At 42.6% G+C, this 22,840-nt stretch overlaps 1 protein-coding gene across 3 annotated transcripts in view; it reads left to right on the top strand.

Moving 5' to 3' along the window:
• The first annotated feature begins 2 nt into the window (after nt 1-2).
• Nucleotides 3-22,840, top strand: part of Slik (Sterile20-like kinase) — a 127,809-nt gene continuing 104,971 nt past the window's right edge. For all 3 annotated transcript variants that reach the window (XM_037426854.2, XM_037426853.2, XM_075876285.1), the window contains exons 1-7: nt 3-756; nt 1,580-1,744; nt 5,787-5,985; nt 10,623-10,695; nt 14,600-14,794; nt 16,994-17,075; nt 17,168-17,281. In XM_037426854.2, the coding sequence (XP_037282751.2) occupies nt 586-756; nt 1,580-1,744; nt 5,787-5,985; nt 10,623-10,695; nt 14,600-14,794; nt 16,994-17,075; nt 17,168-17,281 (999 nt within the window). In that variant the 5' untranslated portion in view covers nt 3-585. The remainder of the gene's footprint in view (nt 757-1,579; nt 1,745-5,786; nt 5,986-10,622; nt 10,696-14,599; nt 14,795-16,993; nt 17,076-17,167; nt 17,282-22,840) is intronic.

Here is a 22,840-nt window from a genome sequence, read left to right as displayed (position 1 = left end):
GGACGGCCTAGATGGTTGTCATTTGCGTTTATCCGTAGGAGTCTTATAACGATAGAAGTTTGGAAATTGTACGTGTTCGACCGCAAAAACTGCATAAAAAATGCAATAGGAAGGTTCCGGTGGGAAGGGGATGGGGGTGTGGACGTCGCGGTCTCCGCTCTTTTGCAACCACCTGTCGGGCGCGCGTAAAACTAATCATGACGTCATATTGCAATATGGCAGCCGACTAGGTGAATCATCTGATAGTTGAGTTTGTCGCCGCCTATGTAATTGCGAAGCTTGCCGAGTGTCAGCCCTCTACAGGGCTCAAAACTGTTTCAACGGCCCGCGAGCACCAGCGAAACGTGTCGGCCGCTATGTGATCAGTGTCTACGATCTAGACGGACTTTGGTACATGAGGCCCAACACGGCGATCCTACTTCCCGTTGTAATTTTTAGGCCTAATAGCAGCCAGTCGGCGGTGAAGTGCGTGGCAAGAACATCAAATTTTGGCAGGTGCCTCTGACGTACCGCCCCTCATGTCATGTGCTCGAGTGAAAAAGTTGTTTTGACGCTTCTAGTTTGAGGCCAAGGTGCTCTAGAAGCATGTCGTCGTTTATTTCCAACTTCAAGAAAATATTCAACTTAGGCGGTGTAGGAGGAGGAGATGCCAAGCGTCGCAAAGTTTGCAGTAACATTCGCTTCGAGGAGAATCCCGAAGAATACTGGGAAATCATTGGAGAGTTAGGCGACGGTGCCTTCGGTAAAGTGTACAAGGTGAGATGATTACCAGTTGCTTCTGCGTGCGGGCTGATATTGCCAGTTGCTCGAGCGCAGCATCTGTGCGATATCGCGCAGTATGACAAATTAGAGGTTAATTGTGAATGTCATTGTTGCTATCTTCGTTGTCGTGGCGTGTGACTGAAGCGTCACCTTGAAATGTCATCAGAGCGGCTATATTGTCTAAGTGAAGCAGTGAAAATTACTAAGCGCAGTGCTTTAGCTCCGCTATCCTGTCAGCCGCTTGAAACCAAGCAGCTATCTTTCGGATGTGTACAGTTATCTGTTCTATCGGGAACCTCGTGCTGTTCAATCTAATTTAATTATGCATGATGTGTGTTGACCTGAAAATGTGTTGCCACAATGACAACTTGTTTCTCCGGGATACCAGATGTCTGTTCCCCTTTGCGTGTGTTTTGGGGCCGCACATTACGCTGGCATTCCGGAAATTCCTCCACTGGTAGGACTGCCGTTTCTTGCGTTGTTTTCGCTTCTTTGGGGGCGACACACTTGTTTTGGACGTGTGCCGGGTCACATCTGTTGTGACCGTGCGCATTTTAGTGTATTAGACTTTCGTTGAGCTTGTTGGTTACATCGATATTGTGCGTAGTCAATCTCTTAAGTGCTACCGAAAATTTTGCAGATGTGCGAGCATAACTCAATTTGTAACCATTAAATTTGTTATTACAAGCACCTTCTGTATGGTGCGGTGTCATGTCATCGCTTGCTAACTAAATGGCGATCAAATCTTGAAACATCATTTTTAAATGTATTCACTAAAAAAACATTTAAAAAGAAAAAAAATCTTTTTTGTTGACAGGCTCGGCACAGAGCAACTGGTGTACTAGCTGCTGCGAAGATATGCGAGCTCAAAGGAGAAGATGATCTGGAAGACTTCACAGTTGAGATTGATATTCTTAATGAATGCAAACATCAGAACATTGTGGACCTCAAGGAAGCCTTTTTTTATGAAGGGAAATTATGGGTATGGTAGCATTTATGGTTCTTCAGAAAAGTTCTCAATGCCCTTAATATGTGCCTGTGCTTCAGGTGTAAAAATCTTGACACAATTTTTGGTGGCATTGGGATTTGTCTACTGCAGAAACTATTATTTCTTTTGCAATGTTTAGCTTCACGTACAAACGTAAGAATAACTTTTGTTTGCACCATATCCAGCGTGTTATACCTCTGTCACACGGCACGTATAATGTCATTCGCAGCGAATGACATTCAAAACGAATGTCGTTGCGGTCTTGTATTCCGGGCTACATGGCTACGTGAAATGACATTTGCGATTCATGCCATTGTTTATTGGCAGGCTGCTATGATACCAAAAATTTACAAATCCTGCATTTAATTTACGTAACACTGTCAGGGTGGTTGAAAATATACTGCGATGTGATAAAACAGCATTGGGTAGAGAAAAAAATCGTCATACCAAAGAAAGACTAACTTAAAGCTTGCAGTCACAACTTGCGTGCGTATCCTGCTACTGGCGAGTCTACCGCGACGACGCTGCACCAACAGCTAACGTTTGTAAACATGGCTGACAGGAGGCACTATAGCATCAATTCTGAGTTTGGGAAAGAGAATATAGTGGCACAAATTGCTTTCACTATCGCCTTGCACGTTAAAAAGTTACCCAAAAGTTAACAACAACCTCTATCAAGCACCTAAACATCATTTACACTTGCTTTAAGATATTGATGCTGTAATCTCTTGTCAAGTGCCTGTTGATGCAAGTACACATGTTTGCCTAAATGAGTTCAGTGAACACATTCAGCGAGTGAATGTCATTCACTGTGCCTATGTAGAAGCAACAAAAATGACATTAATACCTAATGTCATTCGCAGCGAATGACATTACGGGTGCCGTGTGACAGGGGTATAAAGCTGCTGTGGTGTTAGTTATAGTTGTGTCTTTATCTACCTTTTTTTCCTTATTCTTTACGTAAGCATTATTTAAATAACATCAATACTGCTCAGCGGGAGCTGCATTTTCATATTAAAAGAAAATTGCATTTATGTTAGTGATAAGTGCTAGGGCACCTGTCACTGACATCAATGCAATTTGATAGCAAGGTAAAATAGCAACAGTGCCATAATTGTACTGTGTAGCAGTAACAAATGATATCGCCCTCTTCTCTTGCCTCTTAAACATAGCCAGCCAATGACACTGGCATAGTAGTAGCATTTAAATGGGCAAAATGAATAACACACTGAATGTAACGTACGAAGTGGTTAAAGCAGCCTATTTCTAGGCACTAATGTGTACATGTAGAATACAACCAGTCAAATTTTATTGGTTGGTAGTGAGTTCAGGTATTGTCAGGTGTAATAATCTGTGTGAGCAGATGTCAGGTCCCAGTTATAGGTGTGGTGACATTAAATTACTAGGGGTCATATTGAATTTACGAATAGGTTTCTGAAGAGCTCACATGTGATTGGGTGACACCATTGTCACATGAGTGTCGCGCCCCTGCAACGACAGTATTACCCAATAGCATGTTGGCAGGTGTGAGCTCTTTAGAAACCTAATAGTTAAACAGAATATGGCCCCTGGACAAACACTAATAGCTAATGTGTAGGCAATGCACAAGGGTCCATGCTAGTTCGTTAAATGCAGAAGCCACCAGAAAGTTGAATTACTTAATTGCATAAACACGCCGGTAAGTCAGTGGTTAGACTACATAAGTCAGGGAATGAACCACATCAAACCTTTTAAGTATATCAGGAGGTATGCACAAATACTTGAGATCACCACATCATGTCTCTATAGTCTGACCTCCAAAGGTGATATTGGCTCTGGTAAGAGTCAACATCATGCTATTATGCTGATGTGACACAGAACTGATGATGGTGGAAACAAAAGTATGTGCATTACTTGGCCCTAAATTGATGCATATTATTACAAAAACACAGTAGCTATTTGTGTGGCCTATAGAACTACTACTATTTCATGCTACGCTACCAGGTTAGAAATGAAGGGACATTTTTTAAACTTGCATATTCTAAACATTTGTGACAGTATACATGATGTCGGTGTGTAATTTGCATTTTGAAGCATAGTGGACCTCAGGATATATTCTTTCTTGTTTTTGCGCGTGCAAGCAAATGTGGCTGAGATGTAAACTAGTGTGCGTAAGCAAGGATTTTGCCATTTGCGAGGCTTTATCTGCAGCTTGTGTCAGCCACTATATGGGTTCCAGGAGGATGTAAATATGCCTCTTTGTATAGCATTGTGCATTTTCTCGAGGCGGAGCTATGGTCTGATAGAGCTGAAGGTACGGCCTTGGCTTGCCATCACTTAGTGGAGGGACTTGGCTGGCTTCCAGTAGTATGCCTCCTTTTGGGCTGAGTAATCTGTCGCCTGATAAGATATGATGAGATCCTGCTTTGCTATTGTTTTCATGGGCATGTGAACAATGCTCCTGTACTGCTTGAATATTATTGCCTGCAGATGTGTAGTGATTTTAGTGGTTTCGGTCATGTTGGATTAAAAAACATGGGCAGGCATGCCTTTGCTAAAAATAACATGTCAGTTTGGTGGCCTCTGTTGTCAAAAATGAATATGCATGAGCAATGTTTCTGCAATCTCTTTTTTTCAACAATGTACACATGATTTTTGTTGTAACCTGTCTATATTAGTGAACATCTTATTGGGTGTAGAATTGACAGGTGTTTTCATTTTTGTCAGCAATTGACAAGACTAAAATGTCATGTCTTCTATGCATTTGCTGTTCATGTTCGATTTTTTTTACACGTTTCTCATTTATAGATTGCTTTTCAAAATTTTTGAAAATCTTATGATGGTGCAGGGTACATAAGTGAGCATAAAATAATCTATAATCCGGCTGACCTGGGTTTATTGTTATTAAATTTACAGACTTTAACAGCATTTGGTTGTTCCCAACTTGTGGAACACACTTCCACTCTATTGATATCTAGCAAAAGAAGTTATGACAAATACAGTTTTTTTTTTCCAAGTGAGAAATTAAGCAGGATATTTATGTTAAAAAATAAAACTCCTGCAAAATCCAGCAGAATTATAACTTACTGGCTGTTGGGCATGAACTACTGCAGCAAAATTTGTGCCTTCTAAGCATTGCATGGTGTAAGTTACCTGAAGATGCCCAAGACTCTGCGGAGTTGTGTTCTGTTATCTAAGATAACATGTGAGCCTTCATTTTGTGGCTCACTTTGTTTGAATAGGCTGTGCATGTTTTAATTTCAACTTTGACATTGCGTTATCTCCCATGTCAGTTCAGGAGGTAGCATGCTATTTAAGAAGTGTAGTGATTTGTAGTGAGCCGGTACAATTTTGTGTGTAAAATTGTAAGAGTGAGTATTTTGAGCCCATATACTACCTTCAAGCCCACATGTATCACCCACACTGCCTTTTAACTTCTTGGCTCAGTTTAATGTTGGGTAACAAATTCATCAGTGCCTGCAGGCAATATGGCATGAATGGCGATCATGTCAAAGCAGGAATGGATAAGATATATAAGTATACTGTGGATACCCTAACAGCGGTTGCTGCATCTGCATGATGGAATCACAACATTATCTTTTCGTCATTCTTCAGTCCTCTCTGTGCCGTTTAAATGGGGAATTAACCAACTGATGGAAGTATACTGTACCTCACAATAATGTGGCTCCAGAGGAGAAACTGCTGTGTGTGTTCCAAGTAGAGATAAGGCTGATGATGCTCTGTCACAGAGGAACATTATATTGTGCAAGGTCAATTGACTAGCACATAATTCAGATGCTTAATGGCTTAGCCCATGGCAAGTTGAGCGGTAGGGTGAACATTTAAGCTTGTTTGTTTTGCAAAGTGAGCAGAAACCTTTGTAATGCAATAACTGTGAAAAAAGTATCCTGGAGTATGATTGCCATGTCACAATATATAGCTGAGCACTATTTAGAGCAACGTTTTTAGTAAGTGTGGGTAAGAGAGGAGAGTATAGCATACTTCCTTCCCATCACTCTTGCATAACTTGTGATAAGGCGATTCTACTTGTTAACAGATGTTGATAGAGTTCTGCGAAGCTGGGGCAGTGGATGGGATTATGATTGACTTGGAAAAACCTCTGACTGAGCCTCAAATTCGTTACCTGTGCCATGAGATCTGTGAAGGCCTTCGCTTTCTACACTCAAAGAAAGTTATCCACCGAGATCTGAAAGCTGGCAATGTGCTCCTCACCTTGGATGGAGACGTTAAAATTGGTGAGTTAATTGGAATGTTTGTGTGCAAAGGATGTTTACTTTCAATATTTGCAATGGCCATAGACTGTTATGCCACCAAGCAGAATTTAAAGGCGTCCTCTCGAGGATGGCCAGTAGGTAGACACTCCCTTGTTAGACTGTGCTAGCCTCAGTGTCAACACGTTAGCAAGAAATGAACACTAACCACTTTGCATGTTGCATGTTTCGTGCATCAGTGAATAAACTGGACCGTTCGCGAGACGATAAATCTGATTCGTTCTTGCAAGACGTGAAGTTCTGTTAAGTGAAAGATGTGGTAACTTGCACTTTGGATGATAGCCTGCAGAGTACACATATCAGATTTGTGAGATTTTCTGTAGCCACGAAGTTAGTTAAGTGTTATCGTCAGACTTTTGCAGTTGAAACTCTCCTTGTTTTATGTGCATATAACATTCATCAGTGCTTTTGTAGTGCGCGTCAGCTTGCGATTTGCTCTCGAAAACATGGCCAACGCTGTGCCGCTTGTTCTTGTGCGTTTGTTGATATATGGCACACACTGCAAGCAATTCGCTTGTGAATGGGTTTCAGAGCAAAGTGTTTTCCATGCCCAGATAAACCGCAGATAAATGTGGTAAGTGACGCGGTGTTGGCGTGATCGAAGTCGTTCGCCGGGGGAAATTTCTCAGATTGCTTTCAGCAGTGATGTTGAAAGAAACCATCGGGACGACTAGGCTTTTTTTACTGGATGCAGAAGGTGGTCAATGCACCAAGAGTGACAGCAGTGATGAACGATCGGCTGGTAACTCACGAGGAGTGAGTTATACTTCAGATTTCCTCGTGCGTTAATGTTTTCTTGACGTTTGTAAGCCACTTTGGCTGTATATAATGTACATCCTTCAGCAAGGTCAAAATAAAAGTTTTTCTTGTGCATTGCATGTAGCCCAATTACAGTGGATATCATGGAGCGCCACATGCTGCCAACACGCTCGTGCTCGATCAGCAAAGTGAAATGTTCGGAGCGATAAAACGTGCAGTTATGGCTACAATCTACGTTTTCTGCTTCTCCTGCACTTCACTGGTGCCTTCCGAACTATATTGTTGTTTGATGGAATTTTTGCAATTTCAACGTTGCAGAATGCATATGTGTGTATTCTTTTTAATGTTCTTGTTTCGATCGCGCTGGTGGAACCTGGAACATCCAAGTGCAGTGAATTGCGTGCAGTTAGAGTCTGAGCATTGTTAGAACCCAAGTGCTACTGAATGAAAAGCTTGTGTTCCGTTGAAGAAGCAACTTCATGTTTGCAAACTATCGCCACGTTAAACATTCGGTCCCGTGCGGTCGTGATGGCACGCTACTCACTAGTGGCCTACTACTGCGGCAATTCTGTCGTCAAGACTCGGTACTAGTTACGTCGGAGTGCCACTTGGTTCATACATAAATTCTACTTTGCGCAGTTTTCTCTAGCACGCACAGAATTATGCTAGGCATCTTTGATGCACGCTCCATAAGCTGACCCCACCACCCTTCGCACTGCAGCAATAAATAAGGTAGCAAACATTTAGCAGCTTCTATTATTTGGAAAAGTACTTTGGTCCAATGTACATTCATTTGACGACCAAAAGTTCATTCAATGAAAGCTGTGCGGGGCGTACATTCATGCGTTCTGTCTTTTCCTATGCGATTTCACGGGTCGACCTCCTTTCACAGCCATCTTTCATTGCATGGAGCGCCACCTGTAGCCCGTGGGCATTGCGAATATTACTGTAATTTTCTAGTGTGAGTGCTTTTCTATGCAATTTATGAAGTGTTGTTGTTTTACAGGAAACATTCAGCATACCTGTGCATGTTCGAAAATTGCATATACCTCGATTTTGTAGCTTTAAAGGATACCTTCTTTAGACATTTCAAGTGCATATAGCTGGGAAAATGTTGCAGTATTGTCTTTGTTCCTCACGTACTTCTAGCTGGGTTTAATTCAAATTTGTTTACTAAGCCCAGATCTTTTATGGCTGTATCATTTTAAAATCTGCATTTTGTTTCAGTTTCGCTCAGCTAGAATTGTTTTTTTTTTTAAGTCCACTACTTTTACATCAAACAAAGTGTTACTGCCTCCTATATTTAAATATCTACAGAAGAATATTGTTCAGTAGTTGCCTAGTTGTCTAGATTTACTTAGCCTTATATTTTATAAGTTTGTTTGAATAATGAAATTTCAAATCTTAAATGGCCCCTTACCAGGTCTGGGCATACAGCCAAACGGATGGCTGTATGTCCTACTTCTCAAGGGAGACACATTTGGAGAGAGAGAGTGCATTCATGGGAGGTGCTTCTCAGAATGTCACCAACCAGAGCCAGAGAATTCGGCTTTACAATCCAATGTGAAGCATGCAATGCCTATGCCGCAAAGCAACACCCTGGAGTTTTGTTATTAATGGAGTGTGGAGCGGACAGGGAAAATATGTCCTGTTTAACCAATGCCACCTTTATTTCTCTCAGCGCCAGTGCAAACGCGCTCCTCAACGGGAGCTGTCTGTCCGCCTTAGTTCGTTAGTGGTTGTGATGTCGCGCTACATGATGGATAGCGCTGCTTGTGTTACACGTGCTTTCGAGCGCTTTCCCCCGTAGATGCGATATACTTGTTTCCCCCTCCAATATTTTATGTCTGTCAGATTTGTTCCTTCATACTGCTTCTTTGTGACTTCAAGCAATGCTGCCGCTGCGTCACAGCGCAGCGCATGCAATAGCGTTGCAGTGATGCTTCCCCATTGGTTGCCCACATAGCGCCATGAACAGTGACACGCTATGCACTGGGGGCATGAGAGGTTGTCTTCCCCATGACCGCAAAGGGCACGCAAAGGCTAGGTGATCGGATAGGGCAGGAAAAGGCTAGAGAAGAAGGTGGTGAACGGCTGGATCGGGCACATCTGGCTGGCATTGATAAAATAGAGGAGGCAGCTTCTTAAGAACTGAAGTCTACTGAAAAAATGTTAAAAGTGTGGCAGCCAATTATAAGCCAAATAAATTTGAGACAGGTGTTCCAAGGAAATAAAAGTGGTTTTCATTTCCCGAGATTTTGCTATAGGAAATTGAAAGAAGGCTGGGCTCATCACTAATATAATGCGATTCCTTGCCTTCGGCAATAAGGATTACCCATAGCTTGCAAACACTAGCCAATGCATTGAGAGAAAGAGCGAGTCATTGTGTTTTGGCAGTGAAGATGAATTCGCGGATGTATGGCAATAGTACCATTCCACTTCTTCTAATTTGTCCAGTAATAAACATTAAAATCGAAATTCTCTTCATATCTTGTGTTACAATTTCTGTAACTGTGAAACCTGATGTGGGTTCTTTTATTTTATATAACATTGTGGAAAAGTAGACTTTGAATATTAAATACTTTAAAAAAAGTGAAATATAAAAATTCTGTAAAATTCACTCGTTAAGTATGAGTATGAAAAGAAAGGGGCTTATTTACATTATTTGATACATGTCTGTAATTCTCTCTACAACTTCATGTGTGTGGTCAGCTGAAGTGCTTGTAAATGAGGCACTATTTTGGTTGGCAGCAGTAGTTGTAGTTGTAATGAAACTCAGAAAGAACTACCAGATTTGGGCATAGGGCTGTGTTAATTAAAAAGATAGGATTGGTGTATTACAGGTAGTGCCCATTGTTTTGGAGAGGTACAAATCTGCTGCACTGGCCTGATAAATTGCTTTGCCTGAGTCAGTAGAATGCATTGATAGATTGGCGATAGAGATACCTTTATTGAATGACTACTGTACGCACTGAACAGTTTTGCGACCTGTTGAACAACTGGTTAATTATCAAAAGTTATCCATTCCATGTAGTTTGACAATATTTTACGGTCTGAAAGAACTTGTAATAACAAGATTCTACTATAAATTGTGTTTTATGTCTTCTCTTTATGATGAGTAAACATAAATGTGGTTGTGGTGACGCATCACCACGAGAGCGCGCTCAATGTCACCCTTTTCTACTTCATGCCATCTTGTAGTGTAGTAGTTTGCACACATTGAATGTCAGTTTAAAGAAGTTTGTGCAAAGTAATCCTGCAGAATCAATGTTATTATTGCTTAATTGTGTTCTGTTCCAATTCGCAATACCAAGTCATGCCATTCCATCTTTCAACTTGTAAGCCTTGTCATTATAATGTTGGTTGATCTGTAATTTATAATATCAAAAATGAAGTTTTCATTTTTTCACTAAAACAGAAGTGAGATCTTTTCACTGTAATGTTCACTGTGCAGTTTGCTGTAATATTGAGGTACTTTATTTTCATGTTCAGGTGATTGTTTTATTTGATATCCTCACGTGATATTTCGATGCATATCATATCATTTTTTACTATGTTAATGATAGCTTCCTGAGCAAAAAAAAGGCATTCTAAAAATCTTTAGATGAAATGTGTTCATATTTTGTTCTTTTGTACATTCTGTTAGCGCATTATGTGAGGAGCTCTAAGTGAAAGTGTCTTCAAATAAAAATAAGCACCAGTGCCTGTCATATTAATTTGGTGCACAGTGCTATCCGTACATAATTCATGTGGAAACTTTCCTGTGTAAAAAGCTTTCTCAAAACACAAAAACTATCTTCCATTATTGCATGTGGTTAATTCACTGTTTTAATGATTTTCAGCGGATTTTGGTGTTTCTGCAAAGAACAAACATACACTCCAGAAGCGAGATTCATTCATTGGCACGCCATATTGGTAAGAAATCTCTGGTGTTCTTATAAACAAGGACAGTGACGCAAATTTCACAAATGTTCTCTAAACTTTGTTCCTTAGTGTTCCATTAATTGCATGTCATATAGTAAAGTTATCATGTGAGGAAAATTGATATTAAGGTAGCTGTATTTTCAATGGAGGCAAAAATGTTCGAGGCCCGAGTACTTAGATTTAGGGGCACATTGAAGGGACACTGAAGCATACCTGCCAACTTTTCCAATTTTCTCGTAAAATGTACGAATTTCGACCAGGCTTACGATTTTATGAATCTTGTGTAAAACTTTACGCAACATACTTCATTTCTGATTAAAAAAAAATAAAATTAGTACAATAGCGTGGCCTCTGTGATTTGCTATGGCACATTGCCATAGCTAGTCTCCATAAAAATGGTGTTGTGCTATATTCCGCCACCGAGAGAGAGCAATATCTATTAGCGTTAGCATCATCACAAACCTGCCAAGTCTCCTGTATTTTGAAGGTCTCATCCATTTGTACGGTTGCTAGGAATATCTCCCAAAAATCGAAATTTGTGTGCGGAGGTCTGGCCGCATTGACGAAAATGCAGGTCAGTCTGTTCCGGGCTTTTTCCAAGCCCACCGCATTTTATTATAAACAAATTTGAGAGACGTTCATCTAAATGTACTGTACAGTCTCAGTAATGTGAAGCCGCGGCAGACACAAATTCGTGAAATTCCGAAGCCAAATTCATATGTTCATTGGGCCGAAATTCGAATGTGGCGAACACTTTTCCTCATTGCGGCATGATATGAACTTCAATACCGATACCGTTGGACGAAGGCCGATTGAGAGCAGCGAGCGCAAAGCTTCGGAAGTACGCGTGAGACCAGCGCACGCACTGTAGTTGTCGTTTCCACAACCGCTTTGGGCGAAACCGCGGTCGTTTGACACGATCATGTATGGCAACGACGTTACTGACAGAACTCCGGAAGTGTGCGTGCGGCCAATGCTCGACCAGTCAAAGCAATACTGATTTCCGCAAACAATGTGGAGAAAATTTCGGTAGCTGCGTTCATAGATAGCATAAAACGACTTAGTGTTGAAGGCACGTGGATTGAAAACAAAACTACTGTTTGCCGCAACCTCTGCCCATAAAATCGCGGTCGCGGCGATGCGATAGCGATCAACGAGCTCCGAAGGCACATGGCTGACGCAGCGGTAGATTAAAGACTGTTAAGACGTAAAAAAGGCTGGAAGGGTTTTGGCGTTCCGGTCCAAAGAATCTTGCAGCGACCAAAGCCAAAGCTTTGACCCTCACTTTTGCGGCATCTCGCTGCGCCGTCCCGTCCGTTCACGTGTGAAGACATGCACGAGTTGTCCTGATGGAAATCGTTTTTTTTTTTTTTTTTTTTTTGCTAGTTAATTCTTTTGATGAGGCGAAATTTCGTGAGTATTTGTGCTCCCCCTTTGAGACTCTTACCTTAGTGGGAAACCCTACCCTCGTGTGTTCGGACACTCCGAGCCATTGTGAGATCGCAACGCCTATGTTTGCGCTTGCGTTTGGGACCCCCCCCCCCCCCTCTTGTTTTTCGCGATGTTTTTTTTTTTTGTTATTGTGGTTGTTTTTCTTCTGGTGCCGAAAATGGGGCGGAAATAATTCAGCACGTCAATTGGACTTGTGGCGGTAAAACATGATTATTCTTGCCGCTAAAGGCAAATTCATAACAGCTACAAGTTAAAAAAAAATTAACCCCCTCCTCGCCTCCCTTGCCCGCTCAGGGATTTTCTGAATTTCTTTGTTGTCAGATTGGCTGGTATGAAACATCGTAGTGTTACTTTTGTGCCAAGGAAGGGCTTATTTTGAAATAAAATCACATTTTAGTCGTCCGCATTGGTTTAGTACACAGTTCAAATTACCCGCCTAAGAAGGGGACTGTCTAACGTCATTTTTGCCATGCAGAACGTTGAGCGGCGTTACTGCGTGGCCGCCGATACTAGTAGCAGCAGAACGAGAGCAGCAGAGCCACAGCAACAACAATGGCCGTTGATCGATATCCTGCTATTGGCTCTGACATGGCGGACGTGTTTTGGTTCAACTGGGCCCCGCTAGATGGCACGACCTGTCCAGTTTAACCACGCGAAAATTAAATTTTTTAACCACTCGCGACATTCCCCGTGGTAACGTCTGGTGGTTCTTGTTTTCATGAATCTAACAGAAATGAACAAGCAGCATTTTATTGCGTCTCTTGATGCCGGAAGGTTCATTTTTTAGTCCAGCTATATCAATTACTAGCGATTAATTGTAGGTGGTTCATCTGACGTCATCGGCAATATTTTGAGAATATCCTACTGTGGCGCATGTATTCTTTTGCATTTACCTATATTTCTCGGTAATTAGGGCACTGCTATTGATAATATTGTCGTTCTAGATGTTGTCATGCATTTAGCTTTCACTCTGAGGTAAATTGTTACTTGACTTTAGTGTCCCTTTGAAGGGACCCTGAAACGGTTTTGACAATTTTTTACAAACATGTTGGGCCGGTATGCCAAGTCGTAAAGGTAACTTAGAGACCAATTTGAGCTGTCTGCGTAAACTGTGCAATTTATTACAACGCTTTAAAGCTGAGAATCGCTGCGATTCAGCTAAGTGCGTTTTCAACCTCCCATACACCAAGCGACACGCTCTGACCCACTGATGTCGTTTCCAGTTGATCTGATTGACTGTGGAATGCGCAGCACAGACTGCCGGTATCAGATTGGCAGCGGGACTCACGCGTATGCGGTTTTACGCCGCATCGTGACGCAGGCGCCGTGAAGGCGGTGCTTAGCCCCTAGCACTCAAAGCAAGAGTTGAGGGCAGTTGAGGGTGAAAGGCGCAGCGAAGGTGGAGGGTACTTTTTAAGTACTCTTAGCTACTTTAATAATGGGTGTTTCGATTGTACTCTGGTGCCAATGATTTGCTCCAGTAGTGGTCTAATCATAAACGGAATGTGAAAAAAACGTTTCAGGGACCCTTCAAGAACCCCAGGTGATCAGAATTTTTAGAGCCCTTTACTGCAGCGTCTATAATAATCATATCGTGGTTTTGGGACATAAATCCTCAGATAATAATATTATATCCGAATAGTCTTAAAAATTAAACTGAAAAAGTAAAGGCATGATTTTTTAACTGCTCTCAAAAAGCCGAAGTTGTGACAGCCACATCAAAACTAGCTCTGAGGGCCTTTTTAGAGTCGGATGTTCTCATGCTCTGATAGAGGATGTGGCAGGTGGGGCATATGCATCATGTCTTGGGACAAGGGTCTATTGCCATTAGGGATATGCTTCACTGCAATACATTGTGTATGCTTGACCACATAAATTTTTGAAATAGTGGTGAAGCTGACTTAAGTCCAAGAGCACCACCAGTTTCAAACTCAAAGGCACTGGTTGGAGCCTTCAAGAAAACATTGACGCTTCTGGCTTTAATTAGTGTCATATTTCACCTGCATTGCAGGAATATTTTGAAAAAATTTTACTGCGAGGGTTTCAGTGTGGAATGTGTGACAATACCCCAAAGCCATCAGAGTCGGCAGCTGTCCAAAAAGTCAGTTGTTGACTGTAAATTAGTGTTGCTTTTGGTACTACTCATCTCATCAGTCATCAGGCTAAGGTCATCGTAGGTATGGCTTGAACAGCCTATCACTAAGCTATGATAAAATTTATTCAGTATTTTATCGACATTGCTCTACATGAACAGTAATTTGTTGAAATTTTGTAAATTCTATTCGAGAATTTGCATAGCCACTGAGCTGCTATGGGATTTATTAAACAGCAGCTATTGCTGCCCTCCTGTTTACTGCAAATAATCTTTATACTTTTCTTTTTTCTTGATAAATCACTTAAAAAAAATTTCCAATTCTTATGCATTCACACTCTGTTTATTCAGGATGGCACCAGAAGTGGTCCTTTGTGAGACATACCGGGACAATCCCTATGACTACAAGGCTGACATCTGGAGTCTTGGCATTACCCTGATTGAGTTTGCACAGATGGAACCTCCAAATAATGAAATGAATCCTATGCGAGTCTTGCTCAAGATCCAAAAGTCTGACCCACCAACCCTCGCTCAACCTTCTAAATGGTAGGTTCTTCATTGCTTTCTCCGATGATTGATGGTACAGTGAAAGCTCGTTAATTCACACCTCATTAATTCGAAATTTTGGATAATTCGAAATGATCGCCGCAGTCCGGTCCGCAGTGCATAGGAGACCATGTGTAAAACGATTCGTTAATTCGAACAGAAATTGCTGCCTCTACGGATAATTCGAAGCGCGCGCCGCCGAGCGTCATCATCGTCAAACACTAGTGGAAGCTTTTACGGTCGAACGATAGGTGGCACGACCAGTTTTTTCGAGCTTCAAGTGGCAGTGGCCTTCGAGCAAAGTATGGCCTCCAAAATCCAGGGAGCAATTTTTTTTTTTTTTTTTTTCGTAGCCCTCCCGTTATCTCAGCGCCTGGCGCCACTTGTACGCGGGACCCACGGGACGCTGAGGAGTCGGCGGAGTAGTCCTAGCAGTCCTAGGCCGCTCCCGGCAGCGTCACTATGTTCTTCGAGCACGTTGTTCGTTCACGAATGATTTTGTGCGCGGGCGACAGGAAGGACTTCGGCATTACGCTGCTCACTGCCATGCACATGTTGGTGCGCGCATGGGAACAGGTGACCGCGGCCACAATCGCACTGTTTCCGCCACAGTGGATTTGCAGCTGGAAGTGCGCGGGATAGTTGTGACGTCGACGTGGATGGGGCTGAGGAGCTCATGCCAGTGGCATTGCGCGACACTCTTCGGGGCGTACGTTTTGCCGATTATGTTGAAGTTGACACCGGTGCATCGGTGTGTGGTGCCCTGACTGATGAGGACATTATCGCTCAAGTAGCCGGTGTGCAGCCTGATGCTGAAGAGCCAGAAGGTGAGGAAGACGAAAATGACGAAGCGCCTGTACGCCCGTCAGCTTCTGCGGTGATGGAGGCACTTAATGTGGCGCGTCTCTTCTTCAGCTTTGAAGAGGGTGAAGAGGATTCCCTGCGCCGCGTCCGCGCGCTGGAAGAGGGAGCCGCAGCTGTGGCATTCAGAGAAGAAGAAGCAGATGGTCATCACTGACTTTTTTGGCCAATAAATATTTTTCGTGCCCCACCCCCGAAATCCACCCATTTTTGCTCACTTTCATTATTTCGAATTTTCTTTAATTCGAAATTGCTCAGCGTTCCCGTGGAATTTGAATTAATGAGCTTTTACTGTAGTCTGTAGAATAGTATGGGTTCATTAATCTCTAAGTAAACGTTAAATTGAGCTTAGAAAACAAGTATCATAGTCATGCACAAAGCTTTTAAAAATAATATTGGGCCACTGCTACTGTCATTTACGAACCATTTTTTAGTGTAAAGTATTATTAACCAGTGTAAATTGATGTCATCTTAGTATACCCTTAATAAATTCACTGAATTGTTTATCAGATAATAATGTGTGATGTCTTCCATTGTGTGTTATTTATCATTTATCAGCAACTTGTACAAAGGAGGGGAACACCCTCCTGCTTTTTTTATCTTGGTGGCTATTTCTGTATTCTTGGCACTTTTAGTCATGCTATGGGATAGCATGACTAAAGGAAAGCTAACATTTTGGAGGTTACATTTCTGTTGCATGCCCTAAATTAAAATTTGTGCTTTTTATAGAGCATTGCATTTTCTTTAATTAGTAAAGTTAACTGAAGCAGCATAGAAGGAACATGTTGCTTCATCAGGTTTCATGTGCATGTAGAGAATATCATTTTAAAAAGACACAGAAGGTTAAGGTGGGATTTTCTTTTCTTTGTTGTACTGCACCTCATGTGGGGATTTTTGTGTGTGTGTGTGTGTGTGTGTGTTTTTGGTGCAAAATCCTGAGATAGCCAAAGAGTGCCACGACAATACTAGTGAATTTTCAGTGGCTCGCGGTTGCAGTAAAGGGTTCAAAATGTGTATGTGTTCAAATTATGGCTATGGTTTGGGAAATGATCAGTTATTGAAAAGATATGTGATGAAATGGGACTTGCTCAAATATATTGTCAGTAGCACTGCTAGCTAACGAAAGACTGTTAGTACTAAGGCTTAGAGGCACATGTTATAGAGAATACTGCCATTACAGCAACAGCCTTTTGTAAGAAGTTGTGCTACAATTCTCGGGTGATAACATGCAATTGCTGGATTCACATAGATTAATTTCCAAATAAACAAATGTGGCCCTTACCTTCTATGTGAAATGTTGACACCAGTCTAATGTAGTCCATGAATCGTTTTGTGCAGGTCAAAAGAGTTCAGAGATTTTTTAACCCTTTGCCTGACCAAAGACCCAAATCAAAGGCCAACCTCAGAGGAGCTGCTGAAGGTTTGTTTTACTATAAATATTCCCAGGATTGAAGAAAAATGCTTGAATGCTATGACTAATTTGCAATTCTCAATATTCTTAATCTAATGCAGCATCCCTTCGTAGCAAGTTGTGTAGATAGGAAGCCCTTGAAGGATCTGATTAGTGAGTACAAGGCTGAAGTGGTTGAGGAGGTGACCGAAGAGCAAGAGGATGACATTCCTGATGTATGTATCAAGTTTATGGGGAATTTTTTGTTTTACTGTGCAGATATAATATAAGCAGGGATGAAAGTGCTGCGCGCACAAAGTTAAATTTTGTCTAGTCTTATCATTGACCGAGCATAGCAACCATGCACTGGATACACAGAAGACACAGCCGCATCCATTTTACAGTGTAGTTTGTTTGGTCACGTCGTATTTTGTTTCATGCATGGCGCAGTGATGGGAAACCTGCAGCAATTTCGCCAACCTGTTCCACCAGGAAATTACTGCGCTATACTGCTCCAAAAGGTCTTTTTTTGTGTGTGATTTGCGCCATAGCCTCTCCACAATGTGGTTTTGGAACCGAAAGTAATGTCGACAGGACGCATATGAGCGGATATTACATGATGGTCACCATCTTCTACACTTGCCCTACTGCATTTATGTCCAACGGTGTAGCTGCTAGAGCGCGGAATCGGCCGAACAATTATTCCCACTTTGGTGCAATTGCAGCAGTGCCTTTTCTGGTAATCACGGCCAAAGGACGAAGGCAATGTGGCAGCCACCGAAAAGTGCACCAGTATGACAGCGCTGATAAAAACCCTACATGTGTGGCGTAGCCCCGCTTTAAGCCTGCTGCACGCTTTTAATTGCTGGCAACTACTTGAGTGTGCAGGGGCGCTGATCGCTGCTGCCTAAATCGTTGTACGGGACCGTGTGCACCGCTTTGCACAAACTAAAGTAGCCCACTATTGCAGAAGTTTAACGTTGTGGATCACGGGCACCGAGATGGCACGCTTTAGTAGTGCAACAACCCAAACGCACCTGTCGCCAGGACTGCTAGAGCATTGCTTGCAAAAAGCTCAGATCACCACGTTAACGTAATAGCTTTCTCGCCGCATCTGTGCATGGTCTGAAGTGGAGTGAGTGCAAGCGGCTTGGAACAATCTGTATGCCAAGTACGTGAAGTGTGCCAAGTAGGCATGCAACTAGCCAGCAGACGGTCGGATATCTGCGATTGTACCGCGTCTCAAAAAAAAGCTGTGTCTGTTTTCGCTAAGTAGCAGATAGCCGCTTATGTCCGTTTCGTCACTATGTCAGTCGTTGCGTCGGCTGCGTATCCTTAACTCTGCAGTAGTTTCAAAATGCACCTTGGTGTCACCGCCGCGTGCCATCACACGGACGTGCTAGAGGGCCAGTCATTTCTTAAATTTGGCAAACAGAAAAAAATAGCTTTGTGGTGGGCACTTTAGGCAATATTTGCTGTGGCACTGTATTTATTCCTTCTTTAGTGGCGATGGCGCACGTGAAGAGATGCAAATTGGCACTTGGTGGTTAATGCATACTATGTTAAAGGCCAACTCCGGCGATTTTTCGAGGTCAATGGATCTCAATAAAATTCTCTGGGTACTTTCCTTTGCACATTTCCATCATTTATGCCAAATTACAGTTTTGAGAGATGTACTGATTGTTTGCAAATGAATTTTAAAGATTGCCTCGAAAAGTTCACTTCGCTTGCCAGAATTATTGGCAACACTCTTGTGCGACGTCATGTTTGGCCTGTCGACAGAAGTGACGCAGCCGATGGCATGGCTACTGTGGCCGCTACAGCGTTTATTGTGCAGTCAAAAGGCGATGGCGGTGGTGTTTGGCACGTGTATAACACAGGAAAGCTTTCTTCCTTCCTCTGTGCTCTTTGGCTGGCGCTTCGCTAGTCTGACTTTCACAGTTTTTATACTCCGCGCCGGCAGGAGTCCGGTTCTTACCAAATAGTACATCATAAGAAGACAGGGCGCCCGAATTGGTTTCGGTTTTGGTATTGTACTTTTTTGCTTATTAAAAATTATTTTCAAATTTCCTGAGCATTTCAGCTATTGGGCTCATGACAAGAGTGTCTCAGGAACATAGAGACACCACTACCTTGACATGGTAAAAAAAAAAAACGCCGGAGTTGGCCTTTAAAGGCGTAGTTAGCCGCGTTTTTGGCGCTGTACGTATTAACGAGATGTGCGGGGGGGGGGGGGGGCATAGGCATGTTCAGGGTTCCCTTTTAAGGGGGGGCGGGAAGGGGGCAAAGGTTTTTCGCAGCACTCCCCTCTCTATATGGGGCTGGCTGGCTTTGCCCCCCCCCCCCCCCCCTCGCCTCTCCGTGCGCACGCCTTTGTGAGTGAGTGTGCGCTGCTAGATTTTTATGCTGCAGGTAGTTCAATTGTTGGTGCAATATCCTTCACTCTTTTATGTCACCGCTTCTGTATATGATCCTGCTTCTGTTTATATTTGGTGCTTATTTTGTGGACTTGCTGCTTCTGTATAAATGATTATGTAAGCTGAGCGAACATTGAACTAAATTAAAGCTAAATTTTTTTCCTCTGTGTATATCATAAAAAGCACTTGCATGCTCCAAACATAGAGGTAGCTGTTTCAAAAACAGATTTTGGCTGCTCCAATAACTGCTCCAAAATGCTGGAAGGCATTCCCACCACTGATGGTGAGAAATTAACACCATGCATGAATCTTGTGTCAAATGTACAAAATGTGCAAATCTAGTTAAGGTGGCATTTGTGTGCTGAGTGGGGTCCACTCTGTACACAACTGGTGCGGAAGTTTATCTACGGTTCCAGCCGCACACAGTTGCACCGTGCATGATCAACATCCTATTCTCGTAGCTTGAGTCACATCGCAGCTACGATGGGTTCAAATGAATAAGGCAACAGGCTAGAACAAAACTCTTTATTGCTAAGTTAGCAATAACAGGTAATCGTAGCATAGTGGAATACTCAGCTCTATGTAGAGAACAAAGGGAAAGGTTCACAAACAAAGGGAAGGGCTTTCATCAATGGCTGGTCCGTGGGGTCTTGGAGGTCAACAGTTGGTATAAAGGCCCAACCGCGTGAACATGATTTTCTAGCGACAGTGACGAGCGATAGTATTTGCTGTCGTGCAGGCTGTTTTGTAGCCGCTGCTTGTTGCGTCATGCGAATCTGGAAAACTAGAATAGATCGCTTGTCGTCTGCAACCCAGCGTGATGATTTCCGGTAACATGGCTGCACCCCTGGTCCTCACTTTGGTTGCAATTTGCTCTTGATGCTTGTTATCAGCACCTACTTCAAGGAAAGAAAAGGTATTGACCACTTTTTCTTCATGCGCTCCTCACGCGGAGAGTGAGACGGCGACTGTATTTTCTCATAAATCTTGTTATTGATGATTTGTTTCCATGGTATCTTGGGACAATAACGGTCACTTGCTGCTATGTGAAATCGTCATTCAAAGTGCGTCATGGCCATTGTAGTGTACGCTTCTGGGCACCCTGTCGCAGTTAAACCAAACATGGTGAAAAAAACAATGTAGTGAAACGCTTTTGGGGCTTCCTTATGCTGCACAAGACAGTAATAAATTTAGCATGTTGTCATTGACCTACTTTTAAACTTCTTTTCGCAATTCAGGGGTATCAATCTAGTGACAATGACACTTTGTAGCCGACATGTGGTTGCACCTGACGCTACAGCACGACGGAGCAAGTTTGTCACTGTCGCTCGACACTATCACTCGAAAATTTCGTGCATACGGTTGGGCTTAGAGAGCCCATCTCCCTGTCTACTCATTCGTTTTCCTCACCTCCAGTTTCTTTCTCCCCAGTGGTCGTTGTTTCCCTCGCCGAGGAAGAGTGCCCTTTTTTGCAAGCAAGGGAAGCAGGGAATAGGGTGCGCTAGCTGCAAGGTTGAAAGGATCCACAAAAAAGAGCAAACAGTGTCTCTATCTGAGAGGCTGGGTTGTCCCCGTTGCTAGACTGTGGTTGCACCACCGTTAAGAAGGGGAAAGCAGGCATGTGTGCTCTCTCACAGTGCAGACCTCATTACATGACTCTTTTCTTGCAGTGAAGCTGTTCGTCGAACTACACTCAAACCTCGATACAGCAAAATATCAGTTGTAACGAAGTAAATGAAAAATATCACGAAATAGATATATTCCTAAAAATATACCTTTATAACATATTATTGGATATAACAAACTTATTTTGGTGTAAGATGCAACTTTTTTATAAGGATGTTTGAGTTTACAACAACAGTTGTGGTGTTGCAAAAAGCTCACCGCACCGTTGGCAAGTAACTGCCAAGTGCAGCACACGCTCTGCGATGGATATTGTCAAACCATAAAAACTGGAGGAAAAAAAACTTCATCGTAAGGGCAGAACAATGGATGCAGTAGCAACAAATGGTAATGTTTACGAAGTAAGGCTGGCAGCTAACTTTTTTGGATCCGATGTCGAGTAGCTCTACAATACTCTGGTATTAGAGAATACGGCTGCTTCTGGGGGAAAAATGTTCTTTTTGCTCCGTCTCTTCGCATTGAGAGCGCAGCACGTAGCTTGCTAAAATAGTTCGTGCACCAGCGATCGCGACAGCACTCTTAGAATCAAAGTTCACAGATGCTGCCCGAGTGACCTTGCCTCCCCCGCATTTCTTCATACTCGTTCAAGATGGGCAGCTCATTTCCTCTCGGAACATTCGATGGCGGTCGAACGCACGGCAGGGTTTTATAACATGCACCCTCTGAGCAGCGGAAATGGGCCGGCTCGTTTAATCTCCGCTTTAGCAGCACACATCCCTGCTCGTGCACTTTTACCCACAGATAGAACTTATATCATGCGCAGGGGATGTTGTTAAACTGGAGCTTCCTTACACAGAACAGCAATGGCAAAAACCCGCCGAGAATGACCATATAAGTGCTATCGCAATAAAAAAAACTATTCATGCCATCGCCTAGCTATGGCAAGACTAGCGCGCATTGCTCATTTCTACTTTCCTCACAGTTTTCATGTCGGCTGTGGCGCTTTATTGATCGAAGGAAAAGTTTTTAAAATGCATTTATATAGTCTTCTTGGGTTTAAAATGAAGCTAGCTTTTCTTCGCTCATCTCTAGGCCTCAATTGCTGTTCCTGTGTGATGCGTTTTTCACATTTTTACATTGTTTTTCATTTGTCTGAGGTTTACTAGCTACTGAAAGCATTGCGTATGTCTTGTTTTCTTTGAGTTACTTCACTTTGAGCGTTTGTTCTAATGTTTAGGGCGTGCTTGTGTTAGTGTGTGTGTGTGGTCTGGTCGCTTCAACATTATTGAATGTGTAGTAAAAACTAAAAGCACTTACTGTGTTTACTAGAAACAATGAATTTTTGATTAATAACGATGTGTCACCCAAAAAATCTGCTCCAAAACGCACATTTTGGTGCTCTGAAGCTGCTTCAAAACTCCCCTTTTACCGCTCAAAAACTACTTTATTCCTGCTTTCTGAGCTGCCCCAAAAGACTAAAGCCTGTTTCCACCCCTGTATAGGCCTCGTTGCTGCGCTGTGTGTTGGTGGCTCAATGCGCTTCAAAAATCAGCTAGGGAGATCTCAAGCGCGTTATGGTACTATGTCTTGTGTAAAAGTTTTGGTCAAATGGAGAGTGCCTGTAATGGAATCGAAAATTATTCATGCAGTCCTTTTTTTCAAGTGATGGTGCCACCCTAGCTTCTCTTTTGGATAAAATTATCATTATGAAGTAAATTCATGACTTACTGCTCTAGTGAAACCAGAGGCCATGAG

The sequence above is a fragment of the Rhipicephalus microplus genome, chromosome X, assembly GCF_043290135.1.
Source record: "Rhipicephalus microplus isolate Deutch F79 chromosome X, USDA_Rmic, whole genome shotgun sequence".
NCBI lineage: Eukaryota > Metazoa > Arthropoda > Arachnida > Ixodida > Ixodidae > Rhipicephalus > Rhipicephalus microplus.
Note: the sequence above shows the minus strand (reverse complement) of the source record. Positions and strands in the feature narration are given on the sequence as shown.